General features: G+C 44.5%; 1 protein-coding gene across 2 annotated transcripts in view; it reads right to left on the minus strand.

Annotated features, from left to right (window-relative positions):
• The window catches only part of ppfibp2b (PPFIA binding protein 2b), a 299,033-nt gene that overhangs the window by 135,117 nt on the left and 138,979 nt on the right, over window positions 1-24,937 (minus strand). Inside the window, exon 4 of one of the 2 annotated variants that reach the window (XM_078220899.1) lies at window positions 23,409-23,498. In XM_078220899.1, the coding sequence (XP_078077025.1) occupies window positions 23,409-23,498 (90 nt within the window). Of the gene's footprint in view, window positions 1-6,961; window positions 7,484-23,408; window positions 23,499-24,937 lie in introns of those variants that run through there. The other variant, XM_078220900.1, reaches the window with a different exon arrangement.

Below are 24,937 nucleotides of genomic sequence, written 5' to 3' on the forward strand. Positions count from 1 at the left end.
CATCAAGGAACGTAGGAAGAGGAAGAGGCCATTCAACCTCCCCAGCCCGTTCTAACATTTAATTGCATTGTGCTTAATCTGCACCCTAACTCCATTTTACCACCTTTGATCCACATTCCTCTAACAAAGATCTACTAATCTCATAATAAATGATCTATTAATCTGTCTTGAAAGCTCCAACTGACCACCAGCATTCATTCCTATTTGGGGATGGGGAGGGAGCAATGTGGTGACAGCATTCCAGATTTCCTTTGCCCTGTAGATATAAAGGTCTTTCCTGACCTGACTCCCAAGTAAGATTACTCCCAATTGTGGGCACCAGGTTGGTACAGTGGCTAGCACTGCTGCCTCACAGCGCCATGGACCCAGGCTCAATTCTCGGCTTGGAACACTGTCTGTGTGGAGTTTGCACATTCTCCCCGTGTCTGCGTGGGTTTCCTCCGGGTGCTCCGGTTTCCTCCCACAGTCTGAAAGACGTGCTGGTTAGGTGCATTGGCCATGTTAAATTCTCCCTCAGTGTACCTGAACAGGCACCGGAGTGTGGCGACTAGGGGATTTTCACAGTAACTTCATTGCAATGTTAATAAAAAGGAAAGTAAAAGCAAAGTTTATTTATAGTCACACATGGGCAGTGAAGCTACATTAAATGTAAGCCTACTTGTGACATTAATAAATAAACTTAAACTTAAGTTGAAAATCTGTCATGTTAAAAACCTAATAAGACCATCCCTCACTTTTCTGAATTCAAGAGAGTATCAGCCTACTCTATGCAACTTTAAAAAAAAGTTTTTTTAAGTTTAAGTTTATCTATTAGTGTCGCAAGTAAAGCTTACATTAACACTGCAATGAAGTTACTGTGAAATTCCCCTTGTCACCACAAGCTGGCGCCTGTTCGGGTCAATGCGCCTAACCAGCACATCTTTCAGACTGTAGGGGGAAACCCACGCAGACACGGGGAGAACATGCAAACTCCAGACAGACAGTGATCCAAGCCGGGAATCGAACCTGGGTCCCTGGCACTGTGAAGCAGCAGTGCTAACCACTGTGCTACTGCTCCGCATTCAATTTTATTCTTTGTGTTCCCGTATCATTCTCACGGATCTGTGCTGCACCTCTTGTAACATCAATATATCCTTCCTGAAATGTGGTGCCACAGAATATTTGAAAGTGCTTGGTCGAGCTCAGCATGTCTATAACATCCCATTTGTTACCCTACCACTGGTATCACAGCTGTACATTCTCACTTCTGCAAATGTACAGCTGGCATGTAGAAAATGTTTAAGAATAAACAAAGCAGAACTATTTACTATAAACATCAAATTAACGGTAAAAGCTTGCAACTCTTGTCAGCTGACCTGGGTTAGGCTTACGTAAACCTGAAGTAAACAAACTTCTTACCATAAAGAACAAAGTGGGAACAAAAGGTAACCTCAAGGAACAGAATGAGTGAGCCTGCATTTAGATAGTGCCTTTCCTGACATCCCAAACGCACGCTAAAGCGAACAAAGCGCTTTTATAAAATTTAGTCACTGCTGTGATGTCAGAAATGTGGCAGCCAAGTTGCGCACGGCAAGCTTCCACAAACAGCGGTGAGATAATTACCAGATTATCGCTTTTTTAATGTGATGTTGGTTGCGGGATAAATATTGACCAGGGAGAACACAGGATAAAAGCAAACTGCTGCGGATGCTGGAATCTGAAACCAAAAGAGAAGACGCTGGAAAATCTCAGCGGGTCTGGCAGCATCTGCAAAGAGAGAAATGAGCTGACGTTTCGAGTCCAGCCGACCCTTTGTCAAAGCTGTCAAACCAGGGAGAACAGCCCTTCAAAATAGTGACATTGGATCTTTTACATCTACTTGAGGGAGTTGGTGGGGGTTCTGTTTAATATCTCATTAAAGATTAAGCAGAACACCATCTTTAGGCACAAAAAAGGTAATAAGGTTTTTCACAAGAGAGCCAGATGCTGAGCTGAAAGAGAGATAAGTAATGAAAATGAGTAGCTTGGTCTAAGAGTTTGCTTACATGCTTAGCAATATTTCTATGCACCCTCTGTGAAGTGTTTTGAGTTTTCAAGTGATTTAATAAGGTGCTACAAAGCAAACCCTTTCCTTAAGTTTAAGTTTATTTATTAGCGTCGCAAGTAGGCTTGCATTAACACTGCAATGAAGTTACTGTGAAGATCCCCTAGTTGCCACACTCCGGCGCCTTTTCGTGTACACTGAGGGAGAATTCGGCATGGCCAATACACCTAACCAGCACGTCTTTCAGACTGTGGGAGGAAACCAGAACACCCGGAGGAAACCCACGCAGACACGGGGAGAATGTGCAGACTCCACACAGACAGTGCCCCAAGCCGGGAATCGAACCCAGATCCCTGGCGCTGTGAGGCAGCAGTGCTAACCACCGGGCCACCTGCCGTCCTAATATTGCCACATGAAATGAATTAAGATTATCAAATGTTTACTCAAAAGAATAACAAGGGAATGCCCATACTAGTATTTTCCCAATAGAAAATCTTTTTAATTGAAGTCAAAATAATGTTGGTACAAGTGCCCAATGTAAACTTTAAGTCATCGTTCAATTCTATTCTTGACCTCGTCTTTGTTTACCTCACTGCTCTTCTCAAAGATCTGGCACAACGTCCTCCAACATCAGAAAGAGAGAAGTCATCCATTTTGATCCGTGTCACACCTGGAGTACGGTTCGAAACTCAATTCTGGTGTCAATGCAAGATAGATAATGTGCATTGATGATAACAGAACTGAGAGGTTGTAGCTGTCAGGAAAGGCTGAACAGGTTGAGGCTCTTTACTCCTGACAAGAGGAAGGTGACCTGATAGAGGTCTTCAAGATCATGAAGACGTTTGATAATGTAAGCATAGACAGGTCTCAATTTATGGGGGAGATCAAAGTTAAGGGCCTTATTTAAGCTGATTGCTATTAATTCCAACATCTTTACTCAGAGTGGCGAGAAGTAGAAGCACAGAGTAGTAGAGACAAATTGGACAGATGCATTTTAAGAGGAAGCTATGTCATCATGAGGTGGAAAGGAACAAAAGGGTATCTTGATAGGGCGAGACGAAGAGCGGTGACAGCTAGTTCACATAGGGCATAACCACTGGCATGGACCAGGTGGCCTGAATGGCTGTGCTATCTTTCTATGCAAATCCAGCATTCTCCTCAGCCACTCGCTTTGGGATTCAGACTATGTGAAACCTTAGCATCCTTTCTGAATTAGAGCTCAGCTTCAAAGCACCGTTCGGTGGCACAGTGGTTTAGCACTACTGCCTCACAGCACCAGGGACCTGGGTTCGATTCCCGGCTTGGGTCACTGTCTGTGCATGTTCTTCCTGTGTCTGCTTGGGTTTCCTCCGGATGCTCCGGTTTCCTTCCACAGTCCAAAGACGTGCTGGTTAGGTGCACTGACCATGCTAAATTCTCCCTCCATGTACCTGAACAGGCGCCAGAGTGTGGTGACTAGGGGGTTTTCACAGTAACTTCATTGCAGTGTTAATGTAACCCTACTTGTGACTAATAAATACATCTTACTTTTACTTTAAGATTCTTTAAGTTTAAAGTTTATTTAAAAGTGTCACAAGTAAACTTACATTAACAACGCAATGAAGTTACTGTGAAAATCCCCTTCCCCAGTGTCATCCAGTCCGACAGTCCACTCCACCACTTAAACCCTTATCTGTACTTTTGTCATGGAGATTAGACTACCCTAAAGCCTTTCTCACCAGCCTCCCAGTCTCCAACCTCCACAAACTCCAGTTTATAGAAAACAAGTTGCCACTGTCCTGTCCCTCATCCATCACATGGTTTCTATCTCTCCACAACATATTACATTAAAATTCCTCATCTTCACGTACCTCCTCTGCCTCACCGAGTTACTGTAGCCTACTCAGATCCTCACCAAGGCTTCATGACAGCACCTTCCAAATGCACAACCTCTAACACCAGTCACTGTTCCGAAGAAGGGCCTTGAAGGATCAGAGATAGTGAAAGAGGCAGTGAGCTTTAGGAAATGAATCCCAAAGTGAGAGAGCTGGGCAGCCCCCGATGGTGTGGCAAAGAGATTGTTGATTGGAAAACGTTAGAGGAACTAGAATTCTGAGAGTGTGGATGCAAGGTGTTGTGGAGATAAGTAGAAGTTACAAAGATGGGTCAGTGAGAATGAGCCCACTTTGGTCACTTCAGACTTGACTCTCCTGTCATCTTTTCCCCCCCCCCACTCCCCCATAAACCAGGCTCATCCATAACTCGGCTGCCCGCATCCATCATCACCCCCTGCGTTTCCATTGGTTTACACTGGTTCCCAGTGCGGCAATTTCTCTTCATAGCCTTGACGCTCCAGATCTCCACTGCCTCCTCCAGCCATACAACCCTCTAAGAAAGCTGTGCTCCTCCAATCCCAGCCCTTGAATTCCCAATAATATTTGCTCCATCTTTTGGCAGACCCAAGCTCCGAAGTTCCATTCCATAATGGGCTGCACGGTTAGCACTGCTGCCTCACAGTGCCAGGGTCCCGGGTTCGATTCCAACCTTGTGTCACTGTCTGTGTGGAGTTTGCGCGTTCTCCCCATGGGTTTCCTTCGAGTGCACCGGTTTCCTCTCTTAGTTCAAAGATGTGCAGGTTAAGTGGATTGGCCATGCTAAGTTACTCCTTAGTGTCCCGAGATGTGTAGGTTAGGGGGATTAGAGGGGTAAATGCGTGGGGTTATGGAGATAGGGCAGGGGTAAGATTGAGTTGGTGCAGACGTGATGGGCTGAATGGCCTCCTCCTGCACTGAACGGATTCTATGATTCTATAAAAACAGAAGAATTGAGAGCAGGAGGAGTCTGTTCCGTCATTCAGTACCATCATGGCTGACCTTGGGCTTAATTTTTCTGCGTGTTCTCCAGATCCCTTAGTTTCCCTGGGAGATCAAAAATCTGTCCATCACGGCCTCAAATGTGTTCAATGATGAAGCATCATTGAATGGTGGCACAGTGGTTAGCACTGCTGCTCCACAGCTCCAACGACCTGGGTTCGATTCCCGGCTTGGGTCACTGTCTGTGTGGAATGTTCACGTTCGCCCCGTGTCTGTGCGGGCTTCCTCCGGGTGCTCCGGTTTCCTCCCACACTCCAAAGATGTGCGGGTTATGTTGATCGGTCATGCTAAATTGCCCCTTAGTGTCCCGGGACATGTAGGTTAGAAGGATTAGCGGGTAAATGTATGTGGTTATCGGGATAGGGCCTGGGTGTGCTTGTTGTCAGTGCAGACTCGATGGGCCGAATGACCTCCTTTTGCACTGCAGGGTTTCTATGATCTACAACCCTCTGGGTTCGAGAAGTCAAAATATTCACCACCTTTTGAGCCAAGTAATTCTCCGCAGTTAGTCCTCAGTGATTTGCCCCTTATCCTGAGTCTGTTTTATAGATTCCCCGACCAATGAAACAAACCATCTCAGCGTCCACTCAATAAAGCCCCTTCAAAACTTTATAAAGACTGACTCGCCACTCATTGCTCCTCCTTTCAGGTCCGCTTGATTCGAAGCTGGCATTTCAGTGCCGAGCTGAGGGTGAATCACAGTCAGAAGTGTTGCCTTTCAGATGAGATATTGGACTGGACATTAAATATCCTATGACACTATCTTGAAGAGAAGGGGAGTTCTTTCTGGTGTCCTGGCCAATATGTATTTCTCTATCAACATCACTAAATAGTTTTTAAAGTTTATTTATTAGTGTCACAAGTCAGCTTACATTAAAACTGCAATGAAGTTACTGTGAAAATCTGCTAGTCGCCACACTCCGGCGCCTGTTCGGTTACACGGAGGGAGAATTTAGCACGGCCAATGCAACTACCCAGCACATTTTTCGGACTGTGGGAGGAAACCGGAGCACCCGGAGGAGACCCACGCAGACACGGGGAGAACGTGCAGATTCCGCACAGACATTGACCCAAGCCGGGAATCGAACCCCGGTCCTGGATAGTTTATCGGATCATTATCACAATAACGCTTGTGGGCATTCGCTGTCTGCAAATTGGTTGCTCTCGTGTCCAACATTACAACAGCGACCATACTTCACAAAGTACTTTTGCTGGCTGTAGGGTGCTTTGGGACATCCCGAGATTGAGAAAGATTTAATGTAAATGCAAGTTCTTCAACCTTACTTAAAATCTAGCTTTGACTGAGGTTTAGCTCCCCTCTCCTAAAAACTCCTGGCTCAGTGTCAAGATTTGAGAGTGATTACACCTCTGAGGAGCTTTGGGGAAGTTTGACTACGTTGAAGGCGCTACATGAACACAGATCGCTGTTGTAGTAAAGCAATGCACAATTTCTGCACATAAAATAATTCTGTGCTGTACTGTTCTATAAAAATGCACAATCACAGCTGCAGCCTGTAACCACAGTTTGAGATACTCCAGGCTTTCTTTCTCAAAAAGAAAATAAACCAGGAGTGAAATGAAGCACGCTGTTACCCTTTGGGGCTGGTACACGGTGCAGAAATGTGAACTATTTCCTGATCTCCCCTCTGTTCCCCCTCCCCATGTCCCTCTGCCCTATTTGGGAAATCACCATCGCTGGACCTGTAAACCTCATTGCTTGGTGCATTTTTAAAATGCAGGTTAAACAACTAAACTTCTTCAAACAGCTTTTGCAAAGTGACTACAAGGTAAACCTAAACATAACGCAAACCCCTGTCCGAGCATAATTGTGTCACACTGTTTTAAAAGAACTTGCTTGAGAAGATAGGCTTCTGGCAATGCGGTATTCCGTAAACACATGATTCAGAATCAGCCTCGATTCTCAACAACCCACCTAGAAAGTTGAGGGGGGGGTCGGGGGTGGGGGGGGGGGGGGGGGGGGGGGGGGGAAGAGAGAGAGAGAGAGAAACTAATCCATGAAAAGAGATGTCAAAACTTGTTCGGGTTTCTCCAGTTAAAAACACAAGAAGTCACAAAAGTCACTTACCCTCTTCAGCCAAGTGAGATGTTGGTAAATATCAACCTCACCATCCATACTATGGGTCTGCAGTAGCCATAATCCCAGGGATAGTGAGGGGAGGGAGGGAGTTGGGGGGGGGGGGGGGGGGGGGGGGGGGGGGGGGGGGGAGAGAAAGACAGACAGAGAGCTGCCTGCACAAAGGTGCACGTCTTCTACAAGGAACAGTCGCAGTACTGTCCCCTTAGAGTGAAAGTGATGAGTGGAGCATAAATCTCATTCTCATCCCTCCCCGGGGCTCACAGCACGCGAACACCGAGGTAATGCCAGTCTGTAACGAGGCAGAGGGTCGGCAGATCCATACAGCATCTGGGTTGGCAGCCAGAAGAAATCGCAAACTTTTTCAATGACAGACTCTCGCCGCTGAACTTGGATTACTACAGCCGGGTAGCAGTCGACTAAACTCAGATGTAATCCGATTCGGGTGCCTTTTCAGAAGGAGGGAGGGGAGGGGAGGGGAGGGGAGGGGAAAGTGTTTGTTGTTAAAGCGGCAGCCTCAGTTTCTGTATCGATCAAGTGAGACATACTCAGTGGAAAGCCGGCTCCAGCTATTTCCTGTTGTACTAGTAATGATCACACACACACACCATAAGCCATTTCTCCCCACCCCCAACCACCCTCTACTGCATTTTACTGAGTATCAAGACTTAAAATAGCACCAGCCACCCATGTCCTGCCAGCTTCATCAGAAGCCGAGAAGCCCAAGTTAAAGAAGGCGTTGGGATTGCGAGCTTGTTTTGCAAAAAGAACACAACCACACTCGGATAACGGCCATCCATTATCATTAATTTTTTTTGTACTGGGTCACTCGCTCTTAGTAACTTTCTCATCAGACCAATGTTGCAAAGTTCTCTGGTTTCCCCTGGTAACAGCAGGTTAATTTCGAATGAGATTCCAACAAGCTAATCCGCTTTAAGTGCTCTTCGGTCCTCAATAACAATACGGACTTCTGACATTACATCAACACAGAGGGAAAAGGGGATGGATCCAGGCCGGCAGCCTCAGTGCAGTGTTCTGAAGGAGCGCCGCACAGTCAGAGGTGCCATCTTCACAGTGAGACATGTAACCCATGTGGGCGGCACGGTGGCACAATGGTTAGCGCTGCTGCCTCACAGCGCCAGGGACCCTGGGTTCGATTGCCAGCTTGGGTCACTGTCTGTGTGGACTCTGCACGTTCTCCCCGTGTCAGCGTGGGTTTCCTCCGGGTGCTCCGGTTTCCTCCCACAGTCCGAAAGACGTGCTGGTTAGGTGCATTGGCTATGCAAAATTCTCCCTCAGTGTACCCGAGCAGGCGCTGGAGTGTGGCGACTGAGGGATTTTCAAAGTAACTTCATTGCAGTGTTGATGTAAGTTGACTTGTAATATGAATAAATAATTTTTTTTAAAAAAGAGGTGCCTTCTGACCAGACTTTTGGTTGGACCTACCAGCTGATCTTTCTCTACACCCTAGCTATGACCGTTACACTATATTCTGCACCCTCTCCAGTCCTTCTTCCCTATGTACTCTATGAACAGTGTGCTTCGTCTGTATAGCGTGCAAGAAACAATAGTTTTCACTACATAGCAATGCACATGACAATAATAAATCAAGTACGGTATTGTTTTAAAAAGGAGCAGGGAGTTCCTCCCCATGTTTAGCTCTCACTCACCACCACCATCATAGTCATTATCACATAGTTGTTTGAGAGAGTTTGCAGTGTGCAAATTGGCACCTCCCCAGGATTGAAAGACACTTCAAACTACAACATGAAAAGTGCTCCAAAAATTCACTTGCTTCTTTTTCTCTCTCTATTTCTTTATGAAATGATGTCCTGAGTCCATCAACATTCAGACTTGCTTACCTCAGCACTCCTGCAGGCTGCTGCTGAGTGCTGCTCTTTCCACACTGCTGGACATTTCCACACTCAGCTACGCCACTTCAAAACTGAAAACATTCAAATCTAACCACCTGAATTTACATAGCGCCTTTAACAGCTTCAGACGTCCCAAAGCTAATGAAATGCATCTGAGGTGTTGTCACTGTTGTAATGGAATTAAATGCAGCAGCCAGTTTACACACAGCAAAGTCCAAAGATACCTCACAGGAGGGTGATTCGACACATACCAATACTGCATGCAACACGGAAGGAGATAACTTGGTCGTAGAATCCCTACAGTACAAAAGGAGATTATTTGGCCCATCTAGTCTGCACCAACTCTCTGACAGAGCATCTTACCCAGGCCCACTATCCCATAAGCCCACACATTTACCCCACTAATCCCCCTAACCAACACAGCTTGGCACAGTAAGGGTCAATTTAGCATGGCCATGCTATGTTCCTGCACATCTTTGGACTGTGGGAGGAAACCCATGCAGACATGGGGAGAATGTGCAAACCCCACACAATCATCCAAGGCTGGAGTTGAACCCAGGTCACTGGTATTGTGAGGCAGCAGTGCTAACCACTGTTCCACCGTGCTGTTCAGTAGGCTTAGCGGGGGAATTCAGGGCTCAGGTCTAGGCAGCTGAAGGCATAGCCACCAATGTCACCATGCCGACACTATAGTTACGAAAGCTCACCGACACCTCTACTTTCTCAGAAGACTAAGGAAATTTGGCATGTCAGCTACGACTCGCACCAACTTTTACAGATGCACCATAGAAAACATTCTTTCTGGTTGTATCACAGCTTGGTATGGCTCCTGCTCTGCCCAAGACCGCAAGAAACTACAAAGGGTCGTGAATGTAGCCCAGTCCATCACGCAAACCAGCCTCCCATCCATTGACTCTGTCTACACTTCCCGCTGCCTCAGCAAAGCAGCCAGCATAATTAAGGACCCCACGCACCCCGGACATACTTTCTTCCACCTTCTTCCATTGGGAAAAAGATACAAAAGTCTGAGGTCATGCATCAACCGACTCAAGAACAGCTTCTTCCCTGCTGCTGTCAGGCTTTTGAATGGATTTACCTTAAGTTGATCTTTCTCTACACCCTAACTATAACCGTAACACTACATTCTGCACTCACTCGTTTCCTTCTCTATGAACGGTATGCTTTGTCTGTATAGCGCGCAAGAAACAATACTTTTCAATGTATGTTAATACATGTGACAATAATAAATCAAATCAATGGAGGGACAAAGGAAGTGGATGATGCACAGCAGGTCAGGATTGGAGGAACATTGGGTACTTGGATGGGACGCAGCTTATATTAAATATGTATTTTGATACTGTACGTGTGTACGTATGTAAAAAAAATTCAAGGTTCTTATTTTTCAACAAACTAGCTGTAAATTCGGGCTGCATTTCACTGTTAGACAGTTCATATACTTGCCCACAGACATTTTACTGGCTTAGCATAGCAAAGTCTCATTAGTCAACCATGCATCAGTGCAGCATCTTCTGTAGCGTATCCGTGGCCCATACATAGGGCAAACAACTAGATTTCTCCTAAACAGAATCACAGAATGGAATCCCTACAGTACAGGAGGCGGCCAGTTGGCCCATCGAGTCTGCACCGACCACAATCCCACCCAGGCCCTATCCCCACGCATTTACTCCAGACTCACCCCCCCCCCCCCCCGCCACTAAGGGTCAATTTAGCATGGCCAATCCACCTAACCTACACATCTTTGGACTGTGGGAGGAAACCGGAGCACCCGGAGGAAACCCACGCAGACACGGGAGAGAATGTGCAGACTCCAGACAGTGGCCCAAGCCGGGAATCGAACCCAGGTCCCTGGCGCTGTGAGGCAGCAATGCTAACCACTGTGTCACCGTGGTTACATTTTGTTACCATTTGGATGAAAGTATAGTTAATGAGTGACGAGACAGGATAGTCTAGAATAAGAAATTCAATGTCAGATCATACATAGAGAGGGAGTGATAAGGGATTAAATGATTATAACAAATGTATATTATATATATATATATATATATATAAATATTTATACATATATTATATATATATATAAATTTAGGTTAGGTTGATTGGCCATGCTAAAATTGCCCCTTAGTGTCCTGGGATGTGTAGGTTAGAGGGATTAGCGGGTAAAATATGTAGGAATATGGGGGTAGGGCCTGGGTGGGATTGTGGTCGGTGCAGATTCAAAGGGCCGAATGGCCTCTTTCTGTACTGTAGGGTTTCTATGATTCTATATATATATAATATATATATTTATATATTAATATAATATATATATAAAATATATATTTTAAAATCTCCAACAATAATTACCATCTGAAGGAATGAGACTCTAACACGTTTAAAAGTAAATTTTCAGTACCAGAGATGTTGTTTAACAGTCGACAGGAGACAATAGTAGAGTGGTAAAGTCACTGGACTAATAATCCAGAGGTCTGAGCTAAGGCTCTGGGTACATTGATTCAAATCCCATCACAGCAGCTGGTGGAATTTACATTCAATTAATAAAATATGGAATCTAAAGCTAGTCTCAATAATGGTGCGCATGAAACTATTAATTGTTACAAAAACCTATCCGGTTCACTAATGCCCTTTAGGGAAGGAAACTTGCCATCCTTACCCGTTCTGGCCTGCATGCAGCTCCCGACTCATAATTGCCCTCGTAAATGGCCGAGCAAGTCATTCAGGGGGCAGTTAGGAACAGGTGGCAAATGCTGGCCTTGCCGGCAATGCTCACATCTCATGAAAGAATAAAGAAAAATAAAGGGTGTTAAATGGGTAATTACATTTGATTGGGCTTGATTTAACATTTCTGGAGAGTATCATTTATAGTATCTATCAGTTAAGTAGAGCCAATGTCATGCTGTTCCATGTATTTGAATGATAGCTCTGAAAATAAGACAGTGTGTATGAGGATGTTTCAGAGGACAAAGTATCTTAGACAGCAGCCTCCGGATTTCCATGTTGAACTACACATATTTGGTGACCAGAAGTTGCTGTCCGATTTCCATCTTAGTAATACTGTTAGCCTCACTGTTATTTTTAAAGGAAAATGCAGACTGCTTCCTTCCATCCCTGTTCATCAGCATTCCAAGAGGAATCAAGTTTGTATTATGGGATCCAAAGGGAGAGATAGAAAACAAAAACTGGTCAGTTGCTGTGTTCTTAAGTTACAAGAGAGTGAAGAATTACAATATTGGGCACAGTTGTGTTTAAGTCAAAAGCTGGAGGCAACAAAATGAATTGAATTGAGAGTTCCTGTGGCTCTATCTGTTAAGTATATCAGGTTTAGAATCATCAGCAAAGGTTGGGAGAACTTTCACTCAGGGCATGGTCTTTTACAATGATGCTGGGCTCAAAAAAATATTGGTTTGATGATGTCTTTTACCCTTCTCTGTTGTCTGACAGCCTTGCTCTGAACTGATCTCTCTTTTGATGGATGAAGTGACATTGAGACTCTACACAATGGGAGTCTCAAGAGAAATATCATTGAAAAACAAAAAATCAATACAGCCAACTCTGAGAAGAAGGATGCCAGGAAGAGAATCAAAAGGCTTGAAACACAAAGCTTTTGGGCTCACTGATCTACACTGGCTTCTGGTTAAACAACAGGTTTTTTAAAAATGTTCTCACTTGTTTTCAAATGAACACAAGAACATGACATAAGAACTTAGAACAGGAGTAGGGAATGCAGCCCCTCGAGCCTGCTCTGCCATTCAATATCATGGCTGATCTCATCCTGACCTCAATGCACTTTCCTGTCCATTCACCATAGCCCTTCAAGCCTTTACTAATTAAAAATCTGTCCACCTCTTCCTTTAATTTACTCAAAGTCCCGGCATCCACCGCACTTTGGGGGAGTGAATTCCATTGACTCATAACCCTTTAAGTGAAATAATTTCTCCTCATCTCGGTTTTAAATCTGTCACCCCTTATCCTAAAACTATGACCCCTTGTTCTAGATTGCCCTACTAGAGGAAACAGCCTCTCCTGCCCGCCATGGGAATCGGAGCGGGCGGACGGACGACCATGGGAAGGTCCGTTGACCTCAGGTAGGATTTTACGGTTTCGGGACAAGCGAGGCCATAAAATTCCGCCCCTTATTTTAGGAGTTATTCATAGTTCTTGAAACACTTGAGGACATCATGAGCATTTCAAAGATGCTGTATGAATGCAAATCTATTACTTTTGTTCGGGAAGTGGAGGGATCAGGATATTGAATTCGATGATCAGCCATGATCAAAATGAATGGTGGAGCAGGCTCGAAGGGCCGAATGGCCTAACTCCTGCTTCTAGTTCCTATGTTTCTATATTGGTGGTTTTATCTGCTGTGGGTTTGGCATTTGCTGTGCGGAATACGAGATGCTGAGATTCTCTCAGTTCTGTTGTGTTTACTTCTTGTTCCATGTTACCTAATGTCCAACGAGCTCAGAAAATGAAAGGCAATAACCCAGAACATGTGATAAAAATGGTGGTGTTGGAACAATACTCACTATAACACGTAAAATGTCCAGCAAATGTTGGCGTGGATTGTGAATCATCACAAGTCGCTGGACGATTTGCACCATTCACAAAAACCTGCCCATGAGTTCATGATATTGCTGCATTTGTTTACCCATTAAACTCACTGCAGAAGGTTAAGTGTAGCAATCAATGGCATAAGCATTCTTTTTACAAAATGGTAATTGTTAATGATTACCAATCAATACCTCTGGTCCAGAAAACGAACAATTAAGAATGTGGCTTCTCATTCCTTTTGATTGTGAATTAGAGTCATAGAGGTTTACAGCATGGAAACAGGCCCTGCTTGTCTATGCTGCCCACTTTTTAACCACTAAGCTAGTCCCAATTGCCCGCATTTGGCCCATATCCCTCCATACCCATTTTACCCATATAACTGTCTAAATGCTTTTTAAAAAGACAAAATTGTACCCGCCTCTACTTCTGCCTCTGGCAGCACGTTCCAGACACTCACCACCCTCCGAGTGAAACAAAATGCCCCTCTGGACCCTTTTGTATCTCTCCCCTCCCATCTTAAACCCTATGCCCTCTAGTTTTAGACTCCCCTACCTTTGGGAAAAGATGTTGATTATCTACCTTATCTATGCCCCTCATTATTTCACAGACCTCTATAAGATCACCCCTAAGCCTACTATGCTCCAGGGAAAAAAGTCCCAGTCTATCCAGCCTCTCCTTATAACTCAAACCATCAAGTCCTGGTAGCATCCTAGATGATCTTTTCTGCACTCTTTCTAGTTTAATAATATCATTTCTATAATAGGGTGACCAGAACTGTACACAGTATTCCAAGCATGGCCTTGCTAATAACGTCTTGTACAACTTCAACAAGACGTCCCGACTCATGTATTCAATTGCTGTTGGAGACTTTTAAAATGTCAAATTTTAACATTTTAAATGTTTTTTTCCTGAATTTTCCGTGCTGTCCTTCTTTCTCTCTCTACAATCTTTCATTCTCTTTCTGGACGAGATTTGATTCCAATTCGCCTGATTTCCCTCTGTCATTCCTTGGTTTCTTTCCCAATACTCACATCTCATTGATTAGGATGGTTTCATTGCTCACTGAGATGGTCTCAGATGCTCTGTTGCCTTTGCTACAACGTTATCAGCTCTCACTCTCAACAAGTAAGGGCACAAAAATATTTAATATCTAAATGTTCAGCATGGGTCTGACTAATGGGGGAACATCACAAATCTTGGGTCATTGTTGTGCGTGTGTTTTTTTTCTAAGAAACTGTATGAATTAAAGAAATATTTTAACAGCAACTTTGTGTGTGATCAATGGAGATGTTGAGAGAGAGTTTTTTCCTTTAGAATATCAAAACTAGCAGCAGGAGTCTGTCATTTAGGTCAACTTACTCCTCCATTTAATACGATCATGGCTAATTTTTTAACCTCAACACCACGAGGGTTACCAACTGATTTGAATGTATTCCTGCAGATTTCATCACATGACTTGCCCCCATGCTCCAGCCATTAATTGGCCAACACATTCATTGTTGTGATACACTGCCTTCCTCCACCAATCGAAAAGCAAAAAGACTTATTACCCAAGTGGATAATGCTTGACTGTCAGTCAAACAACCTGCTTCCCCCACATGTTCAATTGCTTTATATCTGTAAAGAGAAATGACAAAAAAAAGACCGATCTTTGCAACATCCCAATGATTTGTCTCCGGGGTTGTATACAACAGTGTCCTAGAAATTGATCTTCAATTCCTTGAGACTACAAGCCAGTCTGAGAGGACTGGCAACCATAGCCACCATAATCACTTTTTAACTCCCTTATTATCCAGCAATCTGTCGATGTCTGTCTTAAATATACTCAACAATTCAGCATCCATTCTGGGATAGAGTATTCCCGAGATTCACAACCCTCCAAATCAAGAAACTTATCATCATCTCAGTACTAAATGGTCGACTGCTTATATTGGGACTGACCCAAGTTCCGGACTCCTCAGTTAGGAGAAATATTTTCTCAGCATCTTACCCTGTTCAGCCCCTTAAGAATTTTATGTGCTTCATTTAGTTTACTTTTCATTCTTCTAACTGCAGTCAATCAGCAGCTTTGGCATCGCAATGTCTCCCCATCAATGGCCTTTGGCAGGGCTGCAACATATTTAAACAGCAACTCCCTCCCTGTTGGAAGGCTGCAGATTGTTTACGACCAAAATAACTCTTGTGGACATTGCGGCGATCCAAGGTCTCCATTCAAAGGTTTGCAGGTTAAGTGGATTGGCCGTGATTGATGCGCAGAGTTATGGGGGTAGGTTAGACGTGGGAGGGCGGAGGGAAAGTGCTGTTTTGGAGGGCCGGTGCAGACTTGATGGGCTGATGAAATTTGGCATGTCCACGACGAAAGCATTCCTTCTGGTTGTATCACAGCTTGGTACGGCTCCTGCTCTGCCCAAGACTGCAAGGAACTACAAAGCGCATGAAGGAAGCCCAGTCCATCACTCAAACCAGCCTCCCATCCATTGACTCTGTCTACACTTCCCGCTGCCTCGGAAAAGCAGCCAGCATAATCAAGGACCACATGCATCTGGACATACCCTCTTCCATCAGGAGAAAGATAGAAAAATCGGAGGACAAGTACCAATCAACTTAAAAACAGCTCCTTCCCTGCTGCCAGACTTTTGAATAGACCTACCTCACATTAAGTTGATCTTTCTCTACACCCTAGGTATGACTATAACACCCCATTCTGCACACTCTCCTTTCCTTTTCTTTGTACGGTATGCTTTGTCTGTATAGCGCACAAAAAATGATACTTTTCACTGCATACTAATACATGTACCAAGTGTCGTGTGTCAAAATTCACAGATGACACTAAGATGAGTGGCAGAGCAAAGTGTGCACAGGATGCTGAAAGTCTGCAAAGAGATATAGATAGTCTAAAGAAGTGGGCGAGGGTCTGGCAGATGGAGTACAATGTTGGTAAATTTTGGTCGGAATAACAGCAGAATGAACTATTATTTAAATGAGAAAAAATTGCAGCATGCTGCTGTGCATAATGAGCTGGGTGTCCTTGTGCAAGAATCACAAGGAGTTGGTTTGCAGGTGCAGCAGGTAATTAAGAAGGCAAATGGAATTTTGTCCTTCATTGCTTGAGGGACGGAGTTTAAAAACAGAGAGGTTATGTTGCAGCTGTATAAGGTGCTGGTGAGGCCACACCTGGAGTACTGTGTACAGTTTTGCTCTCCTTACTTGAGAAAGGATATACTGGCACTGGAGGGGGTACAGAGGAGATTCACAAGGTTGATTCCGGAGTTGAGAGGGTTGGCTTATGAGGAGAGACTGAGTAGACTGGGGCTATACTCATTGGAATTCAGAAGAATGAGGGGAGATCTTATAGAAACATATAAGATTATGAAGGGAATAGATAAGATAAGGGAAGTTGTTTCCATTGGCAGGTGAAACTAGAACTAGGGGGGCATGGCCTCAAAATAAGGGGAAGCAGATTTAGGACTGAGTTGAGGAGGAACTTCTTCACACAAAGGAATCTGTGGAATTCCCTGCCCAGTGAAGCAGTTGAGGCCACCTCATTGAATGTTTTTAAGGCAAGGATAGATAAATTTTTGAACAGTAAAGGAATTAAGGGTTATGGTGAGCGGGCGGGTAAGTGGAGCTGAGTCCACAAAAAGATCAGCCATGATCTTATTGAGTGGCGGAGCAGGGTCAAGGGGCCAGATGGCCTCCTCCTGCTCCTAATTCTTATGTTCTTATGTGACAATAATGAATCAAATCAAAAAGAATGGCCGCCCTCTGCACTGTAGGGATTCTATGGTCTTCTCGCATCATTCCATACTTGGGAGTCACGGTAATGGTTGAAGCTGCATCCTTCAACAACAGGAGGCAGGATTTAATCCCAAACTTAAGAGAAAAACAGCTCTTGATACATGCACCTGTTAATTACATTAGATTTTCCTTCTGTCTGCATGTCGTTTCGTCTCCAAAGAGTCACACAGTCTTTAAGGCACAGAAAGTGGCCATTCAGCCCATGGAGTCCATACTATATCACCTTTGAGCTGTCACAACATTTAACAGGGGGACCATTCACAGTAAGGCATTGGATTACTTCACATTTAGGTTCACAAAGTTAACCTTTCGACTTCCAACGTCAACGTGCACGTGTAAAACGCCTTTAAAAATAGTTTAACCCCAGAGGAATGTTATCAACAAACCCAGCCACTGAACGAAACAAGACATCAGGACAGGTGGTCAAAGGATAGGACAAGGAAGAGGAGAGAGTGAAGCGGAGGAGATCCGGGAGGGAATTCCAAAGCTGAGGGCAGGACAGCGGATGGCACAGCCAACAGTAGTCAGACGATTAAAGTTGGGGATGTTCAGGAGGTCAGAATTGGACAAGCACAGAGAAGGGACAAGCAGGGAAGCGGTGCCAGAGGTGGTTAAAAGTTTGATCAATGTTGTCTTGTGACGCAAATAGATTTACTATTTTTTAAAAGAAAAAATAGAACAATGCATCTCTTCAGACAAAAGAATCACCGGGTTTACCTTACTCATGGTGCATCCATCCTCTGGGCAGATTCACGGTTTTTAACTCTTGCCATGATATCTATCCCTTCCAATTCAAGTTGTTTTTAAAAGCAACAAGAGTCTGTCTTACATCCCAGTGGAAGAAAAAATAACAACCTCTCAATTTGACTAAGTGAATCCAGTGGCAGTGCATCTCTGAATATCAAAGGCATTTTATTAAAAAAAAAACATCTGGCACGGAATGAAGGATCTTTAAACAGTAACAGCTGTCTGGATCATCAGACACACACACACAGACAGACAGACAGACAGACAGACCCACGTCAACTGAATACAGCCTGCGAGCTCTCCTCAGGTCAAAACAAAATTCTTCAGAGCAAAACGGATCATTAAACAGAAAGCGACGTAGAGAGAAAAAGAAATCTTGCTCTTGATCTCCTCCGGGACTTACCCCTCACGAGATGGAGCTTTCAATGCTCACATTGTTCCTGGTGGGACTAAGCTTGAGCTTGCTGAGGACTAAGGAGTAAAACAGGAAGTAATTGTAGTCTTGCACCAGGCGGGCGTTCTGCGTTGGCTTTATACAACTTCCAAATATTTCCTCCCTGTCTGAAAACTGCTACGTGTGAAGGCTGCTACCAGCAACGCACCTCGATCTAAAAAATGCAACACTTCCCATTCGTTCAGGAAGAAAATTACAAAAAAAAACAATTTTCACACTAAATGCAAAGAAAAGCACAGAATTATATGATGGCCATTCAGCCCATCATGCCTGTGCCAGCTCTTTGAAAAAGAGTCAAGTTAGTCCCACTGCTCCCCCCCCCCTCCCCCACCCACCCTGCCAACAGCACTGCTAATTTTTTCTAGTCAAGTATTTATCCAATTAAGCTACGATCAAATCTGCTGTCACTGCCTTTTAGGCAGTATATACCAGGTCACAACCACCCATGGTGCAAATAAACTCTCTCCCCTTCTGATTGCCCTGTCAATTATCCTCTGGTTACTGTCCCTTCTGTAAGTGGAAACAGTTTCTCCTCACTTATTCTTAGTAAAACCCCTCATGATTATCTCCACTTGATCTTCCCTGCTCTAAGGTAAACAATCTCAATTTTCCCCATTTCCCCATACAACTAAAGACCCACATCCCTGCTATCATTCCAGTCAATCGCCACTGCCACCTCCCCCCCCCCCCCCCCTCTCTCTCAAGGCTGGACATCCTTCCTGAAGCGTGGTGCCCAGAATTGGGCACAATACTCCAGCAGGGACCCAGCCAGCGTTTTATAAACCTTTAACATAACCTACATAAAAGCAAAAGACATCGATCGGATGCTGGAAACCCAAAATAAAAACAGAAAATGCTGGATAAACCCAGTAGGTCTGACAGCATTTGTGGAGAGAGAATAACACAGCTCGTGTCGAGTCCACGTCCACAGAACCGAAAAGGGATAGAAATGTGATGAATTATAGACTTGGAAAGAAGAGGGTTAGTGATAGGAATCATGGACTCAAAACATTAACTGTGTTTTTCTCTCCAAAGATACTGTCAGACCTGCTGAGTTTTTCCAGTACTTTCTGTTTTGATTTATAACCTGTTTTTGAGCACTTTGCTGAATGTTAAGTTTTTCCACTTCTACCACCTTTAGAATAAAATCATTTTAGTCTATAATCTCCAATCAGCAGAACACTGAAAATTCAAACATTCTCTGTGTTCATTTTTACCTGTGTCTCAGGCACCGTCATTTTGGTAAAGGTGGCCAAGCGGGGAGGCGATGGCCTAGTGGTATTCTCGCAGACTATTAATCCAGAAACTCAGCTAACGTTCTGGGGACCCAGGTTTGAATCCCACCGCCCCTGGTGGTGGAATTTGAATTCAATAAAAACATTTGGAATTAAGAATCTATTGATTGCCATTGTTGTTTGTCATAAAAACCCATCTGGATTCACTAATGTCCTTTAGGGAAGGAAATCTGCTTTCCTTATCAGGTTTGGCCTACATGTGACTCCAGAGCAATGTGGTTGACTCTCAACTGCCCTTTGAAATGGCATAGCAAGCCACTCAGTTCAAGGGCAACTAGGGATGGGCATCGAGTAACGCCCATGTCCCACTGATGAATAAAATAAAGGAGCATTATCAAGCAAAATTTGACATCCAGCCACATTGGACAATAGATATAGGACATGTGACTAAAATCTTGTTTCAAGAGATTGGTTTTAAGAAGAGACTTAAATTAGGAGGTGTGTGTAGTGAGGCAGAGAGGTTGAGGGAGGGAATCCCAGAACTGGGGCCCAGGTAGGGGACTCCAGAGCCACAGCAGTGTTGTTGACTATCAACTGCCCTCCAATGGCAACTAGTGGTGGGCAGCTGGTCAGCCAGAGACGCCCATGTGCCACGAATGAATTTTTAAAAAAAAAATCAGCATTCAGATGGGCACTTACAATTGGCATTAGACTTCGTACATGTATAAAAGAGGTTCTGAGCCATGTTTGCAAAAACAAATTTGAATCGGGTGGATCAGTGACCTCTCAAATTTTTATTAAGTATGTTTCTGTGGACAGAGGAGGAGGAGTTGTGTCCCCAACTCAACAGCACTTGCGATTGAGCTTTTGGTACAATGGGTTAATAGTGATGGTCGCCATGATGTACCAGTGACATCAGCAGTCATGTGCTGTAGACTCTGTAGAACTCAGGATATAGGCTGCACACAAGAGAGATGGGCTTACCTAATAGTTGATCATGTATATATTGTCAATAAGTAGTTTAGAAGTAATCCACCCGAGTCAGACGAGAGTTACTCAAAAGTAGAGGGAACCCCTTCCTGATATAGGTTAGGCCACAAGACCAAACCATGAAACAGAGCTTTCTACCGCTTGTCACTCTTTCACTCCTGTCCTCCCCGCACTCCTCCACCAGACACAATCTGACCTCCCACCTTCCACCCTACAACCAAGTCCCATTCACCTTTCACCTCTGTGCTCACTGACCTGCATCGACATTCGGTCAAACAATATCTTGAATCTAATATTCACACCTTTGTTTCCAAACCCCTCTGTTGCCTCAGCCCTCCCTGTCTCTACAATCTCCTCCAGCCCTATAACTCTTCAAGATCTTTGCACTCCTAGACGATTGCAAATCCCCAATTTGAATTGTCCCACTATTAGCAGCCGTGTGTTAAACTCCTGAATGATGAAGCCAGAGCCAATCCTTACTCTGTGCAGATTTATCCATGGAGTGAAACATTACAAGTGTCCTTCAGGTACCATGACCTAAGAGGGCATTGGTGACAATGGATGGATTAGTCCATGCTTGGCAAAGTACTGCAGTGGTTTGCTGTCGCCTTCTGCAGTATCGCAAACCAGAAAACTTTCCCATTCTTTGCCGCCTATCAGGCATACTGGAAGGATTTACAGTCTGATAACCAACTGTTTTGCTAGGTTACGAACACACATCCTGTGAACATAAAGTCCCAAAGTGGGACTTGAACCTAGATCCTATGGCCCAGAGGTAGGAACACTATCACTGCACCATAAAGACCTCTGCTATTACAAGCATATACCTCCAAATTCAACCCTCACACCAGTGCCAGTAAGTGTCTCTTTATGTGTGCTCAAGTAACAAGTCAGTCAATACTCTCCACCTGCATATAGTTAACCACAACTGATATGCAATTAAAACAGTGACTCCAGCTCGAGAACCTCTTTCCTAAAACTCCCTGCCTCATTTTCCTCCTTAAGATCTACCTTTTTGATCAGGTTTTTGGTCACCTGTCCTAATATTTCCTTGAGAGGCTCGGTGTCAGATATACTCGTCTCTGAAGCAGCTTGGGACGCTTTCCCATGTTAAAATGCTGTATAAATACAAGTCGTTGATGTGTGCGGCCCAACCTCCATTCTAGAAAAGCACATGGACAGCTCATGGAGACCTGACATGTGTAGTCAGCTCATGTCCAAAAGCAATGATAAAAAGGCGCAAGGCCAAACTTCAGGCACCCTGGTTGGAGCTATCACTCTTCAAAGCACCGGTTGGAGCGCTGAAAATTGGACGCAACCAACTTTCCAACATCTTCAAGAGAAAAGAGGAAGGTAAAACCCAATAGGTGTGTGAAGTGTTTTGCCGAGGTTACGGTTAAGGCATATTTATTGAGCACAAGTCACGCTTTATTCTCCGCCTGGTCCACACCATCGATTGGTTCAGAGCAAACATTTTAGGAGATTTCTTCCATTCCTGGCACCCTACACGCCAACTAAACACATGACTTATCATTAAACTGAAAGATTTGCAACATAGTTTGGCAGCAAGGTGAGGCAAGGTTGTGCTGCAAAGCAATTTAACTCAACAAAGGTTATGAAACCGAGACACACACACTCAGTGTTTATGGAATGCCATAAGTAATTGGACCCCAGAGGCACGAAGGGTAAACACAAGTGTGCTAGAAATGAACAGACAAAATAAACAGCTACAGAATGAGCCAGATCTCAGGATTATATTTCTCGTGTGGAATTTAACCGTTTGTTTAACAAACTGGGGAAAAGAAGACCTCAGTGAGGGTTACCAATTCCGATTGGGGGTTGTCCTGAAGTTCTCACTCATCTCCAACTACCCAGTCACTACAACCCGTCCCCTTCCTGGCTAGTCGTCAGCTGACACACCCAACATTCTGGACTCCCTGAAAGAGCATCTTAACTAGGCCCACCTGCCCGACCTGTCCCCAAGAACCCGCACATTTACCATGACTAATCTACCAAACCGACACATCTTTAGACACTGAGGAGGTGGTGGCGCAGTGATATTGTCACTGGACTAATAATCCAGAGACTCTGGGGACCTGGGTTTGAATCCCACCACGGCAGATGAGGAAACTTGAATTCAATAAATAAAAAATCTGGAATGAAAAGTCTACTGATGACCATGAAACCATTGTCGATTGTTGTAAAAGTCCATCTGGTGCACTAATGTGCTTTAGGGAAGGAAATCTGTCGTCCATACCTGGTCTGGCCTACTTGTGACTCCAGACCCACAGCAATGTGGTTGACTCTTAAAATTCTCTCGAAAATGGCCTAGAAAGCCACTCAATTCGAGGACGATTAGGGATGGGCAAAAACTGCTGGCCCAGCCAGAGACACTGACATTCCATGAACGAATAAAAAAGGGGCAATTCAGCATGGCCAATCCACCTATCCAGCACGTCTTTTGGACTTTAGGAGGAAACCGGAGCACCCGGAGGAAACCCAGGCAGACACTTGGAAAGCAGGCAAACTCCACACAGACAGACAGTCACCCAAGGCTGGAATCGAACCCGGGTCCCTGGCGCTGTGAGGCAGCAGTGCTAACCACTGTGCCACCGTGCTGCCCCACCTTCACCACCCCATGTAAGGTGAATCTGTTTCCCAACTTTTTGATGTCAAAAATCATCCAGCCAATTTTTCCATCTCCAATTATTTTTGTTTTTAAAAATGAGTCCAATGAATGAAACGGCTCACAGAATGAAAACAAGGTGCACCTGTTTTTTTGAAAGGCCCTCACAGTTTTTCTCTCGATTTTCTCTGTCCACAGCCCTGTCCCAAAGGTTCCTGGAGACTCCAGACCAAACCTGTGGGGTTGGCAACTGTTATTTAACATCCCGGTTTAGTTCTTTTACTGACACAAGAATCATATTAAACAAGTGTATGGTGCGGGTTTACTGTTACGCGCTTCTTGCGTGGATCTCCGAAGCTTTGCTTATGGAAACTGTCAGTGGGTGACGTATTCACAAGACTCGAAGGTTGGGTTTATATTTGACGCCTTGGAAGCCCACATCAGGGCTTCAAGCTGCTTAAAGCTAAACCAAAACTCTACTGCCCATATCTTAACTCACATCAAGTCATGTTCACTCATCATCCTGAATGATTGCTGATCTATATTGGATTCTGGTCAGGCCCAGATTTAATTAAAAAAACAATTTCATTGCTCGAGTGCATCACTGTCAAGGCCAGAATTTATTGCCCATCCCTAATTGCCCTCAAGGAGGTAATGGTGAACCACCTCTTGAACCGTTGCAGTCTATCTGCTGTTGACACACCTACTTTAGTTAGGAAGGGAGTTCCAGGATTTTGATCCAGCAACAGTAAAGGAATGGCGATATAATTCCAAGGCAGGGTGGTGTGTGGCTTAGAGGGAACTTGCAGGTAGCAGTGTTCCCATGCATCTGCTGCCCTCATTCTTCTAGCACTGTGACAGTGCTACATTGGATAGTATCCTCAGTGTGAAGATGGGTCTTAGTCTCCAGTAGGGCTGTGTGGCGGTCACTTCTGCCAATACCATCATGCATCTGTGACAGTTAAATTGGTGGGGGTAAGGCAAAGTACATTTTTCTATCTTGTTGGTCTCCTTATTCACAACCACAGGCCCTATCTAAGATTCTTAGTCAGTACTCAACCAGTTTGGTCAGTAATGGTGCTACCGAACAACTTGGTGATGGGCTTCATATCCTCCACCAGAATATATTCTGCACCCTTGCCAGTATCAGTGCTTCCTCCAGATGGTGTTCAACATGGAAGAGACCTAATTCATTAGCAGGGGAAGGACAGTAGGTGGTAAACAGCAGACAGTTTCCTTGCCCATGTTTGACCTGATGCCATGAGACTTCATGGGGTCCAGAGTCGATGTTGAGGACTCCCCGGGCAACTCCCTCCCCACTGTGCTGTCAGCTCTGGCATTTCAGTTATTAAAGCAGAAATTGCTGGAAATACTTCATAAATCAGCTATGTGCCATTGCAACAAAAACAGAAAATGCTGGAGAAACTCAAGCAGGTCAGAGAGCATCTGTGGAGAGAGAATAGAGCCAACGTTGAGTCTGGATGACCCTTTGTCAGAGCTGCTCTGATGAAGGTCATCCAGGCTCAAAACGTTGGCTCCATTCTCTCTCCACACATGCCGTCAGACCTGCTGAGTTTCTCCAGCATTTTCTGTTTTTGTTTCAGATTCCAGCATCCGCAGTATTTTGCCTTTATCCAAATGCATCAGGTATGTTCTATAGCAAGGTCATTTGAG

This window comes from Mustelus asterias, chromosome 9 (genome assembly GCF_964213995.1).
Source record: "Mustelus asterias chromosome 9, sMusAst1.hap1.1, whole genome shotgun sequence".
Taxonomy (NCBI): domain Eukaryota; kingdom Metazoa; phylum Chordata; class Chondrichthyes; order Carcharhiniformes; family Triakidae; genus Mustelus; species Mustelus asterias.